At 42.7% G+C, this 22,816-nt stretch overlaps 1 protein-coding gene across 2 annotated transcripts in view; it reads right to left on the bottom strand.

Annotated features, from left to right (window-relative positions):
* Positions 1 to 22,816, bottom strand: part of LOC311267250 (laminin subunit alpha-3-like) — a 60,670-nt gene that overhangs the window by 11,498 nt on the left and 26,356 nt on the right. For both annotated transcript variants that reach the window (XM_084370206.1, XM_084370207.1), the window contains exons 16-58: positions 22,093 to 22,145; positions 21,505 to 21,604; positions 20,575 to 20,627; positions 20,350 to 20,455; positions 19,478 to 19,577; positions 19,225 to 19,381; positions 18,506 to 18,644; positions 18,143 to 18,285; positions 17,895 to 17,998; positions 17,564 to 17,720; positions 17,123 to 17,286; positions 16,894 to 17,002; positions 16,723 to 16,820; positions 15,429 to 15,627; positions 15,172 to 15,298; positions 14,744 to 14,892; positions 13,915 to 14,030; positions 13,455 to 13,666; positions 13,163 to 13,367; positions 12,050 to 12,194; positions 11,789 to 11,929; positions 11,309 to 11,470; positions 10,852 to 10,953; positions 10,673 to 10,756; positions 9,454 to 9,684; positions 5,703 to 5,816; positions 4,939 to 5,057; positions 4,768 to 4,848; positions 4,579 to 4,679; positions 3,904 to 3,957; positions 3,646 to 3,797; positions 3,034 to 3,144; positions 2,824 to 2,935; positions 2,479 to 2,646; positions 2,182 to 2,378; positions 1,908 to 2,024; positions 1,521 to 1,675; positions 1,221 to 1,362; positions 1,017 to 1,116; positions 816 to 932; positions 557 to 727; positions 313 to 464; positions 36 to 227 (exon numbers count right to left, since the gene is read on the bottom strand). In XM_084370206.1, coding sequence (XP_084226332.1) covers positions 36 to 227; positions 313 to 464; positions 557 to 727; positions 816 to 932; positions 1,017 to 1,116; positions 1,221 to 1,362; positions 1,521 to 1,675; positions 1,908 to 2,024; positions 2,182 to 2,378; positions 2,479 to 2,646; positions 2,824 to 2,935; positions 3,034 to 3,144; positions 3,646 to 3,797; positions 3,904 to 3,957; positions 4,579 to 4,679; positions 4,768 to 4,848; positions 4,939 to 5,057; positions 5,703 to 5,816; positions 9,454 to 9,684; positions 10,673 to 10,756; positions 10,852 to 10,953; positions 11,309 to 11,470; positions 11,789 to 11,929; positions 12,050 to 12,194; positions 13,163 to 13,367; positions 13,455 to 13,666; positions 13,915 to 14,030; positions 14,744 to 14,892; positions 15,172 to 15,298; positions 15,429 to 15,627; positions 16,723 to 16,820; positions 16,894 to 17,002; positions 17,123 to 17,286; positions 17,564 to 17,720; positions 17,895 to 17,998; positions 18,143 to 18,285; positions 18,506 to 18,644; positions 19,225 to 19,381; positions 19,478 to 19,577; positions 20,350 to 20,455; positions 20,575 to 20,627; positions 21,505 to 21,604; positions 22,093 to 22,145 — 5,711 coding nt within the window. The remainder of the gene's footprint in view (positions 1 to 35; positions 228 to 312; positions 465 to 556; positions 728 to 815; positions 933 to 1,016; positions 1,117 to 1,220; positions 1,363 to 1,520; positions 1,676 to 1,907; positions 2,025 to 2,181; positions 2,379 to 2,478; positions 2,647 to 2,823; positions 2,936 to 3,033; positions 3,145 to 3,645; positions 3,798 to 3,903; positions 3,958 to 4,578; positions 4,680 to 4,767; positions 4,849 to 4,938; positions 5,058 to 5,702; positions 5,817 to 9,453; positions 9,685 to 10,672; positions 10,757 to 10,851; positions 10,954 to 11,308; positions 11,471 to 11,788; positions 11,930 to 12,049; positions 12,195 to 13,162; positions 13,368 to 13,454; positions 13,667 to 13,914; positions 14,031 to 14,743; positions 14,893 to 15,171; positions 15,299 to 15,428; positions 15,628 to 16,722; positions 16,821 to 16,893; positions 17,003 to 17,122; positions 17,287 to 17,563; positions 17,721 to 17,894; positions 17,999 to 18,142; positions 18,286 to 18,505; positions 18,645 to 19,224; positions 19,382 to 19,477; positions 19,578 to 20,349; positions 20,456 to 20,574; positions 20,628 to 21,504; positions 21,605 to 22,092; positions 22,146 to 22,816) is intronic.

Below are 22,816 nucleotides of genomic sequence, written 5' to 3'. Positions count from 1 at the left end.
TCAAAACATTCACGTACGCATTTGCAGTCACTTACATCTCTGTTGCCGAGGTACAACACGAACATGTCTTCTTTTTCTGTCTGTCTGCGTCTGCGTCTTCCATCTCCCCTGCCTTTTGGTCTCTGCAGCGACAGAGATAAAGCTGTGTAGGCCTTCAGATCATCCATATTCTTTGGCGGACGCAGCTCCACGTGACCATCGCCTTTGAACTTCATCGGGATCTCAACCTGGAGGGAGAAAAAAAGGAAATTAGACCCATGGAGGACAAATAGGGTACGTATGGATGGGTGTATTCAGAGAGCGGGACCTCACCCTGTTCGCTGCGTCACGGGCTTGTTCAATCAGGTCCTTGATCTTCTTGATGTTCTCAGTTATGTTGCTGATGGGGGAGAACTGCGAGGTGAGGTTCTCCACCTCTGAGATCTTATCGTTAAGAGATGGGATGGTGTTCAGCAAGTTCTTCACTGTGGGCACGAGGTAATGTAATTGGTTATTCTGTACCTTAAAGTTAAAAATCAAGCTTGATATGTCTCAAGACATTTGTTCAAAATCTCACCTGTCTGGTCCACATCATTCAACACACCACCCAGGTTGGAGTTCCCAGGAGCGACACTGATCTTGTCCAGTTCCTTTTTGATGTCATTCAGTTTGTCCATAGTGTCGCTGGATGTGCCATTGGCTGCAGCTGCCTTCCTCTTGGCCTCGTCAATCATATTAGCGATGTCATCTGATACAAAGGAAAATAAATATGAACTCTGGCAATCGACTGAGAGACAGCTGAACAGTCATGCTAATCCTATAAGGACCAGTTCTACCTCTCTTGGCGTCATTTAATGCGTTCTGTGCGTCAAGCAGGTCTGTCTGAAGAGCTTTCTTCTTCTCGTCAGCGTTCTTCAGGCGCTTCGTCAGGTCAGCGAGGTCTTTTTGAGCAGCTATTATAGAAAATCAAGAATTAGTGACTTAGTGAGCTTTTGGATTATTTTAAAAACAAGAGTTTAACAGTAGGGCTGAATTACCTTCACGGTCTTTCTCTGCATCCTTTGCATTCTGCAGTAGGTCTTCACCAGTCTCTTTCAGGTCTTTTGCTCTTTCTGTCAGCTGCTGGTTTTTTACATTCTAAAGAAAGAAGAAACTACTTGGTTAAACATTTTTTTATATATATTTTCAAGGCTTTTTAATCATAAGTATTTCATGTTTTTGGCATCAAGTCTGTGGCTTACGTTCAAGGCGGTGTCTGCTGCCTTTTTGGCCTCATTAGCTGCAGCCTCAGCAGCATTGATTGCATCTGTGATGTTCTTGTAGGCATCGATAGCGTCTTTGGCGTTACGCACCTCAGGACGTCCACTTGCGTTCTTAACAGTACTGTAATACACAATTAGGAGAGGAAATAAAACCCAAGACACATGGAGAAAAGATGTACGAAATCTCAGCTTTGAGTTGCACTGAACAATCAGACATATCGCTGAAATCCACACATTAGACCTCAGGTTGTAATGAGATCGTGTGCATAAAAGACCTACTTCTCAAGATCCTCTGCCACCTTGTTGAGGTTCCTAGCGTGTTCCTCAGCAGCCTCCACAATGTCCTTCTTGGCTGCCGCCTTGGAAATCTCATTCACCTTCTTGATCACGTCAGTCTTGGCACCATCCAGCTGTGCTGCCAGCTTTTCGTATTCCTATAGAGGAGAAGGGCAGGTATATCTATATCATCATCTATAGGAGCAGGAAATGCCATTTACATCACCTCAGGGCACAACGAGCAAAAAACCCCTGATTGCTATCTGAGTAGCCGGCATGTTAGGACCCGACGGCTCGCTGGTGCGGGACCAGAGATGAGGCTGCTCATTATATCATGGCTACGTGTGTCAAAATGTTTGGGCTCAAGAACATGGAGTTTGTCATACGTACTGTTTTGCTGTCGGTTAGCATTCTCTCCAAATCCTCTGTCTTCTGCAGCTCATCTTCTGCCAAGGCCATTTGGTCCTCAACTCTCTTACGCTCCTTTTTTAAGTCTTCAATACGTTTCTGTAAGAGGAAAACGGGTCAATTCAGATTACACAGTACCGCAGGACGCTTGTCTTGTGTGCACATACGATCCTCATCACCATTTCTTTCCTTACTAACTATTAACCAACAAGCCCACGTGTTGTTCATAACTGATTAACTACTTGAGAGTTAGTACCTGCAGTCTTTCCAGTGCCTGAGCATTGAGTCCGTTCTGGCTGTTGGCTTTTTTCACCAAGTTCGTCGCGTCTTTCAGAGCCTCGTCCAGGTCCTTCAGCTTGTCCTCGAAACCCTCCAGAAGGCCCCGTATCTTCTTTGCCGCAGCCTCGTTCTGGTCACACTGCTTACTCACATTGGCCTTGATGTAGTCAAGCACTGGAAGATAGAATAGAATAGAATAGTGAATGGAAATGTTATTGACCAGTAACTTTAATCGGGGATTATGGTTTTGGAGGAATTTACTGAAGTATCTTACGTTTCTTGGCCTCATCTCTTTCTTTCTCAGCCGCCGTCTTCTGGGGGGTGAAGTTCCTGTCCTCCATCTCCTGCACCATGCGCTCAGCATCTTTGAGCAGTTTTTCCATGTTTTCGTTGGGCAACTTGGTACCACTGCCGTCTGCGTCGTTCAGCTGCTTCAGCAGAGCTTCAAACACACAAAAACAAATATTTCAGCTGTGACAGTCAGTGACATCAGGTTTTACTGGAGACAAGACATACTACATCTGCTGATGAATTTTATATACATGCAAAAAAAAAGGAAAGTCGGAGGTTAAAAGACTTTAAGACAGTGTTGTGGTGCTGAATTGAGGTTTCGCGTTACCTTGGATTTTCTTGAGTAGGGTTCGAATCTCCGAGTCCAGATCTTTAGCCTTCTTGTGGGTTTTTTCAACACCTTCCACTGCCTTGTCGGCCTCACTGGCCCGTTTATCTGCCTAAATAAGGAATACATATGGACAACGCACATTTACACCCTCATTTTTCCGTGTTGACATTTTATTAAAATGCTGAGGCCTTGTCTCCAGTACTCTACCTTGTCTTTGAGGGTGCTGATGTCATCTGACAGATTGATCGTGTCCTCTTCCAGCTGGCTGACTCTGGACTTTTCGTCATTGATGGCAGAGCTGAATTTGTTGACAAGATTCTGCAAATAAAGGGCAGGAGCAGAAATGTAAATGAAGCTGCACAAAGTCAAAATGGGTTGCTGTAGGCGGAGTGTCAGAGCTTGATTCTTTTTTCAGATGGTGCCGTTGGAATTACTTGTGTCTCATGGATGCACACTCAAATGAAGTGGATGTAACAGCTGAGATTATGAGAGAATGAGAAACGACGGATCGGAGCAACAAACGCTGGCATGCAGTGGTGTGGTCCCTAACTCGTGTCGACACACAGGCTGTGGGACAAAATTCACTGAGATTGCTTATCAGCAGGAATCTCAAATGTTTAAACAAGCACACACCCATCCTGTGCCAAAGTGTTTGTGTGTAGGAAGCAGACGTGCAGAGTGCAAGTTATAATAAAAAAAAATCAAACGTTGTATCTCATTGTGCCTGTGGTCATTCATTTTGCATCAGGATTTGGCATAATTTCTTGACTTTTGTGCCTACACAGAATTTATGGCTTTCACAGCACACCGAAACGTTACCTTGGTGTCCGTCACAGCCTTTTCCAGCTCCCTCAGCCTTTCTTGAGAGGAGGAGCTGGCAGAAGCGTTGTCCAGTTTAGCCTTGATCCTCTGCATCTCATCATCCAGCTTCTCCAGATCATTTAGTAAAGTCTGGGCACAGTTGTCACACTCTGGAATAAAGCACGAGACGATTGGATTAGCAAAGGATCATGTTCAATTTATTGCAAACTACATGTCACAGCGTCAGGCCTCAGTTTTTTTTTTTTATCAATTTACCTTGGCAGTTCTCATCAGTGTTTGTGTCTCCTGGCTCCAGTCTGTTCCTGCAAACTGGGGAAAAAAAGAACATTTTAATGAAATTCATGATGGTGCATATGAATTTAAAAACAGTATGACCGAGCTGAAATGCCATATTTCCACAACTAAAAAACGCTTGTCAAATATTAGCATGGTCCCAAATAATAGCCGAGGAAAAAACAAGACCGGACCTCCTGATGGCTGCCATATTATTTGTAAAGTATTGTAATATTATTAAGTATTTTTGTCCGATTTCACTCCAGGTGTATGTGTGTTGCAGCCAAACTGTATTTTGGACTAATATACACATGCCACAAGATGGCAGTAGCTACATTTCAAGTGCAGTATGGTAACCTTGTTTTCTACATCACGTTCCTGCAAATGCTTCACAATAAAAGCCTGCATAAGAAATGAAGGATTTCTGTCCACTCCAAGAGTTTTTAATTTGAAATTGATACAGGAAGTGTTGAGTTTGTATAACCGGAGTAAAGCAGTAACTTTAACACGGCAGCTGTTCAAAACGAGGCTAATTATACTAGGCTCTAAAACAAGCCTGCCTCAAACAACGACCTGCCATAGTAAAGGAGCCGGTCATTATTTAAGGAATTACAGTAATTTAAGTGGATTAATGAATTGTTCAGTCAAGAATCTAACCTCCAGTCTTGGGATCACAGTTGTTTCCATTGCCATTGCAATTACAAGGCTGACAACTTCCTCCTGGCACCAGTGGCTCACCATAATAACCAGGAGCACAGCTATGGGAAAGAGAAATAAGACAGATTGGTAAAATAGAAATAAGACTACATTATTCCAAAGCACAGCGTAACTGTTCAACTGACTCACCTCTCACACTTGTCTCCGGTGTAGCCCACTTTGCATATACACTGGAAGTCTCCAAAGACCTCTCTGCAACCTGTTGCAAAACTGCACATTGATAGAAGGATCGTGATTTAATTCCTGACGTGCACTTTGATTTAATTATATTGAAGCTGTTTGGAGCTGTTTTGTACCTACCTGTTTGTGGACACGCTGAATGGGCACGGGCAAACTTTGCATGTCCTCTGGGCCGCGTTTCCATAATAACCGTCTTTGCAGCGTTCACATCTGTCTCCAGCTGTGTTGTACTGACAGTTCTGAAAAAGACGGGATGTACTCTTTAAACCACTTGTAAACAATATGTGAAGAATGAAGGGAGCAAACAGGCAAAATACCGGATAGAGAACATATAAAAAACAAAACTCAAGTACTGTCTGCTCACTGCAGCCAGCCTTTTACACACACGCCGTGCCAACTCGACCAGTCTTTCATTGCACTGAAACAGGAATGAAAACATCTGGGGGGAAAAAAAACTGAGACATCTCCCTGCCAATCCGTCAGAGCGTGTGTGTTCAGCCCGCTAGTGTCCATTCTGCTTTGAGCTGCTGGGGTGTGGATTCATGAATGCATCGCACACACAGGCCCGGTCCTGAGTGTGTTGCATAACAGTAACACAAAGGAGATGGCTGAGATTTTGTGAGGCGCATCGTCCCATCGAGGAAAATAACGAGCCATAAGAGAAAACAGGGACCTATATCACGTAATGCTTTTGATGTAGTGATATAACAAACACAAAGTGGTGGGCCCACAGATGTAGCCTGGAGGTAAGAGATCTAGACTCTGACTAAACTGTGGCTCACAGCTGGGATGATGTAATCACTCTTTGTTTTAGGTGTGTGAGGGTATCTGTGCTCTACCTGTGGTCACGATGTCATTAATAAGGGTAAAGAGTCATTTCTTACCAGGCACCTCCCTGTCCTGTCCTCACACTCATCAGACAGACCGTTGCACTGGCAGGGCACACAGCGGCCCAGGAAAGACCCGCTGTTGTCTCTGTAGTATCCAGGAGAACATTTCTGGAAAAGAAAAAACAGAAATATGAAGGAAAGGAAACGTTTTGTTGTTGTTTGTCTTTATATATTTTTTCTTCTTTCTCTTTCGTAAAATGTTGTCTTCTGTTTCTGTGTGTTTATTGGGAGATACCCTTTTGATGTTTGATTTAGATGTTGACAACACATAAATAAAAAAAACATGTTACCCGATTACCTGATCTTAAATTATTACTTAAAAGTTCAACTCGTACGCACAGTTGTACCACTTAATATCTGAATTTCAAAGCAATGTTATATACATTTCATGATTTTTTTTCTGGAAATTACAACTGAGGAACATTTTATAGATTTTTTTGGCTAATCCAGTGAATTAAATACCTAAAAAAAAAAAAATAAAAAATAAAAAAACTAAGGTTGTTCATCACAATGATGTAAAAATCCTATGAATTGTTTAAAGGCATTCCCGCTTCTTATTTTGCCTGTTACTACACTTGTAGACTAATGATTTTAAGTTGTTACAACTTTTTAGCTCATACAATTTAAACGCAATAGTCTACTTTACTTGGTAATCTGTTTTCCTGACTTTTTACTACTTGAGCAGACATATTTATGAACTGTAAACACAGAATTTGTTTTAATTTAGCTATAAAAAAAACCCAGGAGGATAATGAAAAGCTTTTTTACCTAGACAACACCTCAGTTTGGTCATTAAGTGCACAGCAGTGAACTTGACCTGAATCCAGTGTCACTAACAATTATCAGTGAAGGGCCGAAGCGCGCCCTTTGCTTTCAGAGATAACAATCTAACAAGCCACACCTGAGACCCTGAAAAGTGTATCCTACAGCTAAAGTGAAGCAACATCCTCTTAAGAACAGGATCCTATCAGACTTTTACCTGAATCTGAGAACCGGCACTACTGTCATCAAGAGAGGGAAACTGAATTCTCTGTCCTCCGTCATGTACCGAGGGGTAGCGTTGCTCCTGGGTACCCTCATCGTTCATTGACGGAAACACTATCCTCTGAGTTCCCTCGTCATTAGGTGAAGGGTACTGGACCCTCTGAGTCCATCTGTCATGATGCCTGGCGTGGCGGAGACGCTCCCGTCTGGTGAAGGGCCTGTGGCCAGCGCAGCAAAGTCCAATCAAAGTCCAACATATCAGGGTCTGTAACGAAATCCCCGTGTGCCGCCGTCTATCCATACGCGTTTCTAACATTCCTGTTGTTTAGTCTGTGTGAAATAATGCTCCACTCTGCCCTGCCTCAGCCTCTTAAACACACGCTCATGCTCACGGAGAGGACACGCCCCGTCACCCACCTGAGTCAGCCTTGCAGATCAGCATGAGTGTATTCAGGCGCACAAGCTCACACATGCATGCTCGCTGTCTCACCTTTCCTCTCCCCCCTCGCACACACACAATCAAAATAGCTTGAGACACACTGGAAATCCACTTTTTATCATTTCTGAATAGAGAAAAGGAAAATCACAATATTGTAAATGCTGCTGTGTTTGCTTGAAGCTGCAGGGTGCGGCGATAAAGCCTCTCTAAATTGAATGAAAATATAACAGTGTATTTATATTCAGTAATATAATCTGTGTAGGTGTGTGTAATGTTGTTTTTGTTTGTATGTGTTTAATTTAGGGATGGAGTGTAACTAAGTATGGTATTTGAGTACAACTTTGTGGCACTTGTACTTTACTTGAGTATTTCCATTTTACGCTACTTTATACTTCCACTCCACTACATTTTTAGGCAAATGTTGTACTTTTTACTCTACTACATTTATCTGATAACTTTAGTTACTTTGCAGATTACATGCTGCGTCAGAGCCAAAGCAGCACATTTTTAAATTCATCTACTTTAACCGCAATCAGATTTTAAAAAACGTTGCTGATTCTTATAAGCAGGCTTTTAGTTAATGTCTTAAACTGTTTTATGCATTGTATTGTTATGTTTTTACTGTTGTATTTTATTTTATTGTGAAGCACTTTGTGATTTTTATCTGTGAAAAGTGCTATATAAATAAACGTTACTTACTTACTTATAATCAGCAAAATGCTGAATATCAGATCCGATAATTGTCCAGGTTGATGATAACGGCAAGTCAACACTAAGCATACAGTTTAAACATACATGTAAATATGTGTTAATTTACTTTTACTTGTACTTTTAGTACTGAAGTACATGTCATATTAGACACTTTAAGACTTTTACTCAAGTATTATTCGTATGGGTGACTTTCACTTTTACCAAAATAATATTTTAACAGCATATCTTTACTTTTTAAAGTATGACTTCTGGGTTCTTTCTTTTCTCTTCGAACATTAAATGCTGCATCTCAAGTGCCTATCCTTATTAAAAAACAAATCCAAATATAAAACTCATATATGTGCATATGTGGTTTGTAACAGGGTTTGTGCAAGCATATATGACTGGGAGGAAAGTCTGACCTCCTCAGACAACAAACTCACACCTGAATCACGCTCTCCAAACACACAACAGACACAATCGGGTGTGTCATTTGTCCTCACAGACACACGCACACACTCTACCTGCACTGAGGTAACAACACTCAGGTTTATGAGTAACAGTGTGTTGCCAGCTGCCACACCCCACGTGTCAAGGCGCGGCGCCTTGTCATACCGCCTCGGGCTGCGTATAATCAAACTTCCTTTAAAACACTCCCCGTCTGATGATGGCTGACGGATACACAGACATCTAACCGCAACTATGGCAACAGAGATCACTGGAAAAAAAAACTAATTTCAAAGTTGTATTGATATTACGGTTTCTCTCCACTAATAAATGATCCGTTACAAGAGGAACTCCCCTCAGATAAGTGGTTGCTCTGTTCTCATTTTTAATTAGCGCTGCGTCAATCATGTGTACACAAATCAGATCTGAGAAGAACAAACATGCTCAGTCCAGCCGGCAACATTCCCAGGATAAAAAGAATTTGAGTAAAGCTTTTCCTTAGCAACTACATCACGGTTGTTTGCACTATGAGCTGTAGCCATGCCAGTGATTATAGCTGTATAATCACTAATATTATGTCTGCGTGATTGTGCAACATATCCCAGCCCGGGGCTACACAATCTAGCTGCGTAGCTCTCTGGCTGGTATTTTCCAGTACATTCCACCTAAGGATCATCTGATGATGAATTTTTCCTCTAGGAATAGGGTGTGGTACTTTGCTCAGGCGTGTCAGGACACCCTAAAAATATGAGGAGGAGGTCCGGCTTCTTGAAGATGAGAAGAGGCCTTGCTCCACCCTGCTCATAATCTCTCCTAACCACTCCTCAAACCCGACAATATAATATAAATGTCCCCACCCTGTAGCCATATTCTTCAAGTTTATTGACACACCTGCGCAGATTTCAGACATGAAAAAATACGTTTTTCAATACCGATGTTAGCTGGATTCCTTCCAAGTTTTGTCCACACCCAAGACAGGAATAACTGCGAGCATGCTAAGCCTTCAACGATGCTACACTTGTTTGAGTTTCTTTTAACCACATCTGCTTGTAACCTATCAAGTTTAATAAAGACTGAATTTTTGATTTGAAAAAGACGCAAAGGGTTGAAGGTGAATAATCATGCAATCGTTGTTTAATTCAATGAAAAGTAAAGAGCAGCAGTGTTGAGGGATAAACTCCTCACCTCACAGGAGTCTCCGGTGTACTGAGGGGGGCAGGAGCAATCCTCCACAGTGTTTCCAGGACCGCCCGTCCCCGTGTTGGTAGCCCCCTCCAGGCCCACCTCCCCTAAGCTCAGTCTCTGGCTCTGCGTAAAGTACAAGGCTCGGATCCTCAGGCCGACCAGACCGGCCAGGACCATCATCAGTTCCTCTCTGGAGACGGGCCTGTTCGTGACAGCATGGCGCCAGTTTCCCTGGAGACAACAGATACATTATTTTGTGATTTAAAGGTCCTGTATTATGCTCATTTTCAGGTTCATACTTATATTTTGGATGTCTATTAAGAAATGTGCTTTACTGGTCAAAAAAACACAATATTTTTCTTGTTCTGTCCATTGCTGCAGCACCTCTATTCACCCTCTGTCTGATAACACGTTTTAGAGCCTGTCTCTTTAAAGGCTCCCTCCAGAAAAGCCCAGCCTGCTCTGATTGGTCAGCTCTCACAGGCCTGAGCAGGAACCTTCCACCATGCATCTGCATCGGCTCTGTCTGGGTTTTTGCAAATCAGTCGGTCTTGACTGCTCATTAAAAGCAACAGTTTCTAAATACAGGCATTTTGGATTTCTCCGTGGATTGAGCATTTTTTGGATACTTTCACAGTATTTATATATCATCTAAGCCTGCTTTAATATAATAAAAAAAAAAACATGGAAATCTCACTTTCTACAATCTGGGACCTTTAATGCGGTATAAAAGAGCAGTATCTGTCCAGCTGTTTAACACGTGGATATTTCAACAACAATGAACCCAACTTTCTTTAAACTTGGTATTAGTAATAAATGGTCCTCTGTGGATGAATCCTGAAGGTTGGGATGACTCTATGACCTTTCAACTGGCACCATTATCATAAGAAAATTTAAATCATACCCAAAAATAACGAAATCTAATAGCTGTGAACTTAAAAAGAAATCACATTTAGAGTTCCTTCTCGACATTCAAAGCTCTTCACTCACCCCACTTTCAGGTCAAAATCTACTTCACAGAAACTTATCTTATCATCGAATAAACAGCTTGTACAGGATTCAACTTGGTGGTCTGAAAGACCACATAACTGATAAGGCTTTAAGAACAAAGAAATACTCAGTCCGTGTTCATCCCCTTCCATATCATGTGGTAGATTTGAAATCAATACATAGTGATGTCTTAATTTAAGTCGAACAGAGGAGCTGGTGTGTGCTTTACCTCCAGGAGCTGGACTCTGCCCTGATACAGCCTGTCTGGAAGTGGGACTTGTGAAGCCATGTGGATCAGAGTCATATCCTGACCCTAGGGGGATATAATGAGTTACATAAATAAACTGTGTTTCTGACAATGAGAAAAAAGATATGTCTGATAGTGAAGAAACTAGTAGCACTACGCACAGTCAGCACAACATCAGGTCTTCTGTCCATCAGAGTCATCCCCTCACTGGGAATCCCAAAGGATTTGGACTGGTAGGTGAGGAAACCACCATAAGATGAAACCTAAGACATGGGGGGAAAGCAGAGCTATCTGTTAGCTTATCTTTAAAGGACTTCAGAGCAACCTAGGACTTCTTTCACAGTGTGGAAGTAATAATTAAGTATTATCATATGGAACAACTGAGAATAAAAAATATACAATAAAAAGAGGAATAAAAAGAAGGAAAATAAGCCTAGAAAATACTCAATTTTCTTGAAATTTTGCCCTTTTATTTTGGCTTTATTTTTCAATAAAAACAACCATAAAGCTTTTACTCTGGAAAAACAGTGCTTGCTTCCATATTCAAACATTTGCATTAGCATTTATTGACAGCAGCTTTCTTGTAGTCATGATATTCTCCCCCCATCTTGGACTCACCCTGTCTCCCAGGTAGGACGCTGGTGCCACCCAGTGTAGAGTCTGGACTGTGGGAGAAAGCTCCTGGATGTCTGCCACCACTGTGTTACTGGCCGTGTTCAGCACAGAGGAAACCTCCTCCTTGTCGGGGCTTTCCAAACGCCAGGACTGCATGTCAACATACTAATAATGGCGAATAAACGGGGCATTCATTGAAAAAGCAATCTTAAAACCTGGACAGTTTTACAACACACAGGTGATATGCAGCTCCACGGGCTTATAACTTATAAATATACACATAATATTGCAAGCAACTTAATTTCGTTTGACAACAGAGGTGACTGTGTATTAAGAATCAACTGTTTGCCAGAACGACACACTCAGCTTCATTTAATAAATGATGTTATTCATCATTTAACTGCTACCAGCCAGAAAAGCTTTGCAGGCATAACATTTCCAAAGGCATTCACAGACATGCACGGGCACGAAAAGTGAACACACCTTCCCCCTGCGCTTGCTGGAGCTCTGACACCGGTCAGTCGCTCCGAAGCAGAAGCAGCTTGTACAGCCGTAAAGGTTGGAGGGGTCAAAATAGAAGGAACCTTCCCGACAGGTATCACACCTGACACCACCAACGTTTCTCTACAAAACATGGCAGCAACACCAGAGAGAGAGAGAGAGAGTCAGAGAAAGAAAAGACCAAACGAACAGAAATGTGTGAGAGGGAGCTTTGAATCCGCAAGCTGATGAAATGGGACTCACCTTGCAGAGACATCGCCCTGTGTCTGGATGGCACACGCCAGGTGTGACACCACCTTGGTTACAGTTGCATGGTAGGCAGTCAGGGAAGCGATAATAACCTGGAGCACAGCGATCGCACTGCCGCCCCCCGATCCTGGGCTTACAGCTACATTAAAATAAAAAGGCACATTGTCTTTAGTAGAATTTTGGATGTCATATGTGGTTCATACATTTATATTAGCAAAAGGAACAAACAAACAACATTTACACGTACAACTATAAGATTTTTGTTGATAGGTAAATACAGCACGATCACACACTCTGGTGCTTTATGCTGCTATTTCTTCATGCATTCAGTTGTTTCTTCATGTACAGAGACATCAACTGAGTGCTGGAGCTGATTTTGAGACTAAAATCAAGACATGACAGGCAAAAGACAGGCTATATCAACATGACTGGACTGTGGACTAATCCCCTCATCAATCACTTTAAGTGGCTTGGAGTTGTGTTTCAGTTTCACCGTTAAGAGGCTGCAGGCCTCACATACCAGCCTTTTTTAATCAACTCAAAAATCATGACAGAGGGCATGAAAGAGAGAACGCTCTGGAAAAGGATATCCATTACTTTTGCAGCTCTTCTACAAGAACTGTACGTGACTTAGTAAGAAGTAATTTATTAGTATTAGTAATACAATGATATATTAGAGCACAATACGTGTGTTTACAGCCCTGAAGAAAAAACCTACATGCTAAAGCTGCAACGATTAACGGATTAGTCGACCACAAGAAAATGAAATGCCAGATATTTTGATCATCAACTGATGGCAAAGTTGTCAAACATTTGCTGGTTTTTGCTTCTTAAATGTAAAAATTGCTTTTCTTTGTCATTATGACAGTAAATGAAGAGTCTTTGGGTTTTGCACTGTTGGTTGGACAAAAGAAGCAATGTGAAGACGTCCGTTTATTTTTTTTTGACATATCATAGACTAAACAACTAATCAATTAACTGTGAAAATAATCAGCAGATTAATATGAAATAAAAATGATCTTTAGCTGCAACCTAACCGTACACGGTGTAATTCTAACCTCCAGCTTAAACATTGTGCAGCCTTGTTGGTAGGAGCTTTTCACTGACCTGCACTGTCCGGTGATGCGATCACATTCGGGCCCTGCGTCGGTTTTGATGCCATTTGGAGAGCATCCGCAGCCCTCGCAGCCCAGCAGAGGGTGATAGCTGAACGTCTGAGTCTGACACACCTCGCAGGCTGGTTTGACTGTCTGAGGAGGGCAGATGCAGCGTCCCGTCACCTCGTCACACAGTCGGCGGCCGCACTCACACGCTGCAGAGGGGAGAGAGAGGGGAGATTTCGTTTGGACAAATAAGCTAACAAGACGTCAGAGAGTGGAGAGCTCTCACTTTCACTCACGCCTGCAGTAGGGGAAGCCGTAATATCCCGTGGCACACTTTGTGCACTGTCGTCCGATGACATGCTGCCTGCAGGGACACTGTCCTCCAACCGGATCACAGGCGGTCCCTGTGGAGCCGGACCTGTCGCAGTTGCAAGGCAGAGCTCCGTCGTTATGGGCAGCAGCAAGAGAGCGGGCTGAGTCTCTGCAGAACTGGGAAGAAGTTCTGGGACTGAAGAGGCAGAAAAATAAAAAAGTTCTTTTAGATGCAGATGTGGTTTTGTTCTCCATTATCACAGCTAGAGGGCAGCATTTACACAAACTTGCACTGTTCATTTATTATTGTGAGGCACTGATGACTAAATCAAAAACAGCATCTTGACACCATAGAGAGAAGAGAGAGCAGCTTCAACAGAAATCCAAAAACAAGTGATCACATCTTACAAGTGTCAGTTTAAAGTGGACACGGTGGATACCTACTCAATATAGAAACCTTCTCCTCTGCATTGTTGTATGAAATCTGCAGATTTATCCAGCAGCTTCTCTTTCAGGAGATCTGGGGTGTAGCTGCTATCGGGAACCAGCAAGATATAATCCTATACAAAAGATACAAATCATAAGAAATGATCAAAACATCAGTAGGATAGAGAGAGTGATAAACAGATTAACTGAGGATTTGAGGTGTTTTAGCCACATTGCACTGCTTGATTTTATCTGAAGAAGGAAAAAATAAAGTGGGTGAACAACAGGCAAGCAAAGCCCGACCTGCCCCCGCCTCACAGAGGTTGGAAGCTTTTATAAAGCTGAGTGGGGCTGCCAGGTAGAATACAGGCCCTTCATTGTTGTTTTCGGGTATATGGCATAACACTGAGGAGAGAGGACCTCAGCATGCCAACTGAACCTGAACAACTCCAGTACAAAAAAAGCAGACTCCTTTTTTCTATGATTGAATTCTCATATAATTGAATAAATTAAACTTATCTAGAGATGTCCAAATAAAATTTTTTCCTTCCTGATACTGATTTGGATACCTGAATACCCCGCTTATCGGCCGATACAGAGTAACAATCCGATACCAGTGCGCTTAAAAACGGCTGCGTATTACTCCCGACCCTCAAAGGTTCTTTTTTGTGTGTGTTTAAATTTCTGAATTACTTTCTTTTTTTCTCCACAACAATCTGGCAACCCCTGGAAATTAACTCGCAAAACCCTAAGGTGTAGTTTTACTTTTAGGCCGCATCTTAGCTGGTATCTGAGGCATTTCCGATACTGGTAAAGGCATCAGAACAACCCTAAACTCATCACTGACCAGAATAAGTGTCTTCCTCGGTGGCACGATCACAGAGATGGTGGACGGCTGCCAAGAATTCTGGTCAAAGTCGAGGGCAATGCGCCTATCAGCGATCACAACCTCCCTGCAGCCTGAGACCGCGGGGCAGAAGGATGCATTTATCGAACCTGCAAGAGATGTTAAAGAAGTTAAAGTTGAGGAGGGAAAGAAGAAGAGACACAAGCATGCTGCACAATAATCCATCCCTCCTTTCCAGCCATATAGGGAAGTTTGTCCAAGGCCTTTGATCATCTTGTCATGAGCCCCATGAGTTAATCTGTTCTTAAGGAGGAATCAGTCTTTTTCTCACTGCATGAGTAACCTCACTTATATCCAATAGGAGCCAGTAAACTCTTTAATCTATTTCATATGACAGGAGTAAGCCTGCCACTCCCTCCCACACTTACCCTTCCACTCACGCCCTGCGTTCACTCGGACCTCCACGGGGAAGGAGGGATGTTCAGGCTGGTGATAATGGACCACAACCACATACGTGCCCGTGAGGGGCTCCCTGGGCGTGAAAGTGATCTCCGTCTGGGAAAAAATGAACGTGTGTCAAACAGTCATGGTAAAATTGAAATTAATGTCAGAGCAGAGGTTGCTCAATAATGTCTCCCAGCTGCACGTCAAGTTCGGAAAAGCTCAAATCATTCAGGGTTTTTACCTGAGGGAATTTAAGCAGTACCCCATCACTCTGAGGTTCACGGACAGGGAACGCCCCGGTCTGTCGTCTCCGTCTCCAGTCCTCATTCTCTCCTCGTTGGAGAGAAGCAGCTGGCGCCGAAGATAGCTGCCCATCACGGGCGGCGTACAAAATCCAGGCTGAGGCCGGCTTGTCGAATTGCCTCAGAATGCAGTGTCGACTGAAAACGTTAAAGAGCAACAAGATGTCGTTACTCAAAGTCTGTTGATAGTGTTTGAGATGATTGCCAAGCACTGTTGTAGCAGAACAATATGAGCTGTTAGGAGAGGGGTCAGCGGCCAGTCAGAGACCGCGACCAATGAAAAGACCTTAATCTCCAATAATCCTTTTTTAAACCTTGAAATCCTCTGGTTATCACACTCTCTCTCATCAATGTGCAGAAATCTTGACATCACACACTAAATATACACACACTTCTGAGGAAAGCTTTAGTTTTACAGGCTAACAGGCTGCATGTGCTCCGTTTTCACTCCAATATTTGGACAAACTTACTTCAACCTATCTCACACCTCTTGGTCAAATGTTCTTTTATTTTGAAATACCAGATTGGTGCACAGTCATGTACCATTTTTCATACTGATCCCTACCTTTGGGCTCGACCTTTAAGAAGACCTTAAAAGTGCAATATGTAGCAATTGGGCACCTGTCGAATTCATACTCAAAACAAACAAGAGGCAGCATTTTACCAGAGTACCCGCTAACTGGTACTAACTGTAGCTGCCATTAGCTAGTTAGCTCAGTTAGCTGTGCAGCTAGTGATCAGGACTGGGAGCTCAGGGACCAGGGAAGTGTTGGCGTTTACCAGGACGGTGGCTTTGAAATCAACTTTCGCAATTCCAACTATTTCTTCGTTGACATCTTTATCCCTGTTGTGAAAGCTTTTTCTACACTATTCAAGGCAAATTATACAGAAAGTGACAGGACTGCATGCTGACAGCTGTAAATACAGTGCAAGTGTATCTGTAACATCTAACAAGGTCATTAGGTGGGGAGTGAGAGTAAATTGAGTGTGACAAGGTTATTTGGGTCAAAGGGAAGCCGTGACCCAAAGTTCAGCCTCAGGTGTATGACTTTTCCCAGCTGGAGGAATGCCATCACACCTGGAAAACAGATGTGTGTCTGCATACTCCAACACAACAACACAACAACACAGCATGGAGTTTGTGTCTTGTAGCATTGTCTCCTTAACTGCAGCTTACATTCAAAATTATCTGTTATTAAAAGCATGCTATGGGGTTCATTCGAGGTGACGTACCTGTCTTCAGTGAAGCGGCCGTGACTGGAGACACAGAGCACCTTGGGGTCTACGTACTCAATGGAAAACTCCTCTGCAGGGACTGCGTACACTTTATACTACAGAGAGAAACAAATGTATTACAAATTGCATGCTGCTGTCTGGAAACCATTGTGGAAACATTTCCCTCACCAGCAGGAATGACGCAGTGGAAGTTTGGAGAAGGACGTTTGTCTTGTGAGAAAGCTGCAACACTGATACGTGATTACTGCTGTCCACTGCAACGCTCCGGCACAAAAAGCTGCAAGCGTTGAGACACACAACAGCTGAGAAACAGACTCTACAACGTTTTATTTGTAAAGACATAAATCAACTAAATACAGATGTTTTTAATGCTGAAAGCGACAGATACAAGACTCACCTGTAGGCACAACTGTAAATGTTGGCCCTGGCTGGGATCTGGCCACCGGACTGGCCACTGATGAGTATGTTGACATTCTGCACAGTGTCCACCTCGCTGGCGTACTCCAAGACAAGAACATATGGGCCAGGACGAGGCACACGTAGACTCAGTTGGAGCTGCGACTACACGACACAGATCATACATTTTATTTTGATGAAAGGACAAACAAATTAAGGGAGGTGAAATGCAATCAGTATAAGATTATAAAAGAATGTTCAAGTGTTGGTTAATTAGTTCCACAGTTTGGATGCCAAAAGCTCAATCTCATGCCTTTAATCTGGACTTTGACACAGCTGATAAGAGCCTTCCCAGTGACCTCAGCCTGTTTTATAGCTTTGTGTTGAACCTGTTCATCCTTTAAAGGTGAAACCAACTCAATATCCAGGCCATCTTCTCTACCTGTCTGCCATTGATAGCGGCCATCTCAGGGTGATCTGGGGTGAGACGCCGCACACGAGCCTGCCTCCTCTTGCGTCCGCTGCGGTTGGAGAGTTTTCCTTGCGAGCCCAGTGTAGAGCTGAAGCCGTCCATGGCCACATGCTTATACAACAAACAGCTGAGACAGAGACAACACAGGCAGAGTGAGCAAGAATGATTAGAGGTTCACGGTCATTAGGGCTGCAATGGACAATAACTTCTTATTACTTAATATTAATTTTTTTATTATAAGGGTTAGACATAAAAAAAATAGAAAAAACACCTCATAAACACAGAAAAGTTAGAGATTTACTTTGTCTCCCTGTTTGCAGAGGGTAAGTACGTGCAGGGCTGGGTGATCTTTTTCTGCAGCAGAGGTGCCTCGTAGTAATCCTGCGGCAGCAGCACTAAATAGTCCTGGAGAGTGAGAGGGACAATACGAACTTAAGTGTACAATATTACACATTTGCTTTTTCCCCCTTATAAACAAATACAAAATATTACACAAAAAGACTTTAATTGTTGTCCTCTTTACTTATTCAGTATTCCTCATAAACTCACCAACAGAACCCCCTCTGCCTGAATGTGAAAGATCCACTTCCCAGGGGTCAATGCGAAGGGCTCAGCGAAGCCCTCTCCTGGGACAGTGAGGAAGGACGGGGAGGGACTCTCAGGGAATATTACTTCCTTGCTCTGATCTGACCCTGCCGAGCAGCAAAAATGTTACACACTCACAGCTGAGAGCACGGAAAAACAAATGACGAGCGGGACATCATCAGCAAACAGTTAGACACATCACACACTAGCTTACGTGTAAATGTCACAAAGGAAATTAGTTATTTAATTGATTTCTTCAATGACGAGTTAGAGTCGATTATATGTTATGGACATGAGGAGCTGACTGAATGTCAGAGGCAGCCTTACCTGCAGCGCCTCTGTTACTGGCAGCCTTGATGCTACCTGTCACACTGGTGCTGCTCGGGTTAGAGAACCGCAGAACCACACGGAATAAGTGCTGCCTCCCATCTTTTGGGTCAACATGCACTGTTACTCTGACCTCACTCTGCAGGGACGAGAGTGACACACAGCTGACTGCAGTGGCACAGGTTTGAGTAGACGATGAGGGTTACAATGTTTAGAAAAAGGGTTAGAAATCACGTCAGGCGGGCACGTGAGCAAACAGAGCGGGTTAATCAACAGACAGCAAGCAGAGGTGAGGAAAGGAAGGTAAAGCCGAGGGAAGGCAGGCCCTTCACTTACAGTCACAGCAAGACTGAAAGCCGGCTTCGTCCACCACCAAGATCCTCGCTCTCACTCGTGCTCTCCCCTTGTGTTTGGGGGTGCAGTAGCGCATTACAATATGGAAAGGGCCAGGAAAGCCGAGGGTAAGCGTTAGGATCACCTCCGGCTGAAGAGAGAAAGTGTTACAGTAGTTCTACAAAAGCTGGTGTCCACATTCACACATCAGCTCGGTGGTTGTGTGCTTTAAGCAGAGTGCAGAGGCAAAAGCATAACAATCACGGTGGCATCAGAACAGACTGAAAAGAAAGCTATAGCGTTTTGAGGTCAAGTTCCCCAGCCATATTGTGATTTATTCAAATCATTTCATCAATATCAAGGTCCTGATGTGAATATGTACTGACCTGTGCAGGAGACATTACAGCATACCCTCTCCAGCTGAAATCTGGGAACTCTCTGGGGTCGTAACCGAAGCGCACTGGTCTGGCGTTTGGTGTGGTGCCATCCTCAATCTCAAACTTCAGTTGGTGGAGAGTAGGAAAGTAGTAGCTCGGTGCTGGCCTGACAAGGTACATGAACATTTTGATTTTAAAAAATGTATTGTAGGTCAGCAAACATTGTGGAGAACCTTGAAAAATGACACTGAAGATATCTCACTCGGTGCACTGACGTCCGACTACATTCTCCCGACATCGACACTGTCCCGACATCTCATCGCACGCCATGCCAACGGCGCCGCCTACATCACACTGACAACCTGTCACAGAGAGCGGAAAGTCATTATTTTTGATTCAAAGCAGCGTTTCCTGCCCGCTCTGGTTGGAAGTTTGGTCTTTAAAAGCCTGCTATTAATATGTGTGGGTTAAATAACAGTTTCCTCATATATTCAGTGTTGCTGTTATTATTTCATCATTAGTATTTTATCATCACTCACACACTAATGTCCTGTCTGCTGTGTTGTGTGTAAAGTGATATGTAAATAAAGTTTAACTGAATATCAGATGCTATAGTAACATATTCACATGGATCCAGGCAGACGGCAATCCGGATGTCTTTTTTGTGGACGAGAGCAGGACGGTAAAATTAGGTGAGGACATCAAAGTATAGTATAATATTGCAACTTTTTGTCCTCCGCATCATAATTTACAGCTGGAGGTTCAAATCTCATGAAAACATGATTTAGATCATTTTAATTTTTCAGCTCTTCTTTCCCTGTCTATCTTGTAAATTAATAAAACACCTTACATTTTAAGGGAATTTAACATTAATTTCAAGTTTGTAGATCTGGATTTTATGGCTACATGCATTACTTTAATAATTACATTGAATAATAGACACAAAATAATATATTTTATGCCACTCTTTGTAAACAATATGACACCACTGTAGCAACACATCATCATGCATGTTTCATTTTGCCGTTCTGCAACAGTTGGACTGTTTGTTTGTTTATCCTGCTGTCTAAATCCATGTGAGTACAGAGTAAGTGAGATGTGACATTACAAGTTTAGTCGAGGAGGATGTCTTACCTTGACAACCAAAATACTGCTTTTTCTGCAGCAGGAAGTATCCGTCCTTACAGGTGTCGCATGCATGTCCACATGCATTGGGCTTACAATGACACTGTCCACTTTTCTAAACATACAGATAATTAGGAGAATATGAGACTGAAAATAAATGCAACAAAACTCTGTACAGCCTGATCTGAATCACAGTTTGATTAATAGATGTGTATCGGCCACTGAAATTCTCACCTGTTCACACTCTCCAACACCACTCAGGGTCCCTTTCACGTCACACTGACACTCTGGTATGAGAGAGAGGGGAGAGGTTGTGTAAATATAAAGGAGGATCTACGGTGAATAGACTCTGATTACAGGATTTTGTCACTTTCATGGGTGAAACGCAGCAGCACAAAACCCCACAATCTTCAGACATCTGCACATCAAAGGTCCAGAGGAGATTTACTGCCACGGCTCGCTTTCAACCCCCGTGAAAAAAAACATCCCCTTAATGTCCAGCCACAGTCAACCAGAGGCATTCTTAGGATATTAAAAGCTCCTTTTTCCCCTCCTTCTTGTGTCTTCAGGCAGCGTGGTAGTGACAACATTCTTGCTTAAGAGCAGAACTGTAACACTAGACAGGTATCTGGACAAAGCCTGACGCTGTTCTCTCACTGGCTGGATAATGGGAGCTGACTTATTTTTCTCATATTAGGTATTTCCAGTGGATTAGGACAGAGTTATTTTCTGTGGGGGTTGGAGAAGGCACAAAGTAGTCCAGAGTTATTGTTTTTAATGTGCCGCTGGGCACTCATTACTGCAGAGTCACAGCATGAAATCTCAAAAGGTTGACTTGCAGCTCCACGCTCAGAGCGGTTAACAGGAATGTGCCTGTATATATGTGTTATTCTTCAGCTCCCCTCTGAGCGACAGGAAGGCAGATCTGGCCTTGCTGACAGCGGTATGTTGACATATCCTCTGGGTAAGAAGGGCCAAGCCTCATATCAGTACCTTGTCAGATTGCTACTGGTGATTTAATACCAGTGGAACAAAAATGGGGTCAGTGATCAGAACTATTAACTCTGGGGATGAAAAATGAGACTGGGGGGTTTTGGTTGACAGGAGATCAACAAGTGAAACTATTTCTTACACCTTTTTCCAGTCAACAATAGTTTGTCTTACCTATACAACCACGAGGGTTGTTTGGTACCAGGTTCCAGTAGAGAGGTTTGCACCTGTCACACAGGGTTCCCTCCACGTTTGGTAAGCAGCGGCAGGAGCCCTGAAACAAAAGATAAGGAGTCAAAGGATTGTTGAGACTGCTAGCTACTGTTCAAAGCCAAGTTATACGTGTTGACAATCAGATAGAGGAAAATCAACCACATGCTGTTGCATATTTTACTACAGCTTCTGAAAATGTGCAGTTTTTCATTCTTTCAAACGTCGGATATGCTCCAAAACAGAGGTGAAAACGACCTTCCAGAAACTCATTGTTGTTTTTCTTCCTCTTCAAAATGAAAGGAAGTCTCTTTTCCTTTGCTTTTAATTGCATTTACATTTCAGGGGGAAAAAACACTTCCTTTTAAAAATCTCCTGCAAGACGTTTTAGACAGCTGTGTTATCAGTTATTTGAGGTAATGTAAATCCACACCCAAAGCGCCGGATTTAGACTGTGACCCTGTGACCACTTCTGTTATCAAGGCTAATAAAAACATGATCAAGGTGGAGCTTTGGTCGACAGAGAGCTAAGGTTTATTGAGAGTGACACACCGTTTGAGGATCAGCAACCTCGGTTCCTGCTGGGTTACACACACTGATGGGGTCTGGAAGCACAAAATGGATACAGAACAAAGGGAAAAACATTAGTACATCAGATTTTATAGTTTTATTTGATAGTGTGCTATCAAATATCGCACAAAGTTAGTCAAATCTTTTATTTCGAGAGGGACTAAAGAGAGAAGAATCAACACATTAAAGAAATTGTATCCTTCAATGATGTAATTTACTGACGCTATAAAAATTAACACTGCCACATTCAAAGTTTTTGGCATAGGTGGACAGTAACAAAATGCCTTTACTTGACTACTATATGTAAGTACATATTTCAGTTATCTGTACTTTACTTGAGTATTTTTTTTTTTTTTAACCTATGGAAACTTTTACTACATTTAAAAAGACAAATATTGTATTTGTGACGTCAGTACATTTCTATGAAGGTTTCTGTTACTTTGACCTGAGACAGCATGGTGAGATAAACATTTGTTTAATTGAAAATACACAAAAAGCTTAATCAGAGTTGCCTACACTTTTCATGCTATGGTTGATCAAATCAAATGACCTTTTGTGGATTTTCATGGATTTTCCCGGCAAGTTGTCATAGTGGGTCCATTGCTGATGTATACAGTACATATAGTTAGCTAGCAAAAATGCAGAGTTAAAGGTGCACTATGTAAGTTTTGGCACCTGTAGAAACCATACTCCAAACAGATAAGGG

This window comes from Pagrus pagrus (genome assembly GCF_965226575.1).
Source record: "Pagrus pagrus genome assembly, chromosome: 12".
Lineage (NCBI taxonomy): Eukaryota > Metazoa > Chordata > Actinopteri > Spariformes > Sparidae > Pagrus > Pagrus pagrus.
Note: the sequence above shows the minus strand (reverse complement) of the source record. Positions and strands in the feature narration are given on the sequence as shown.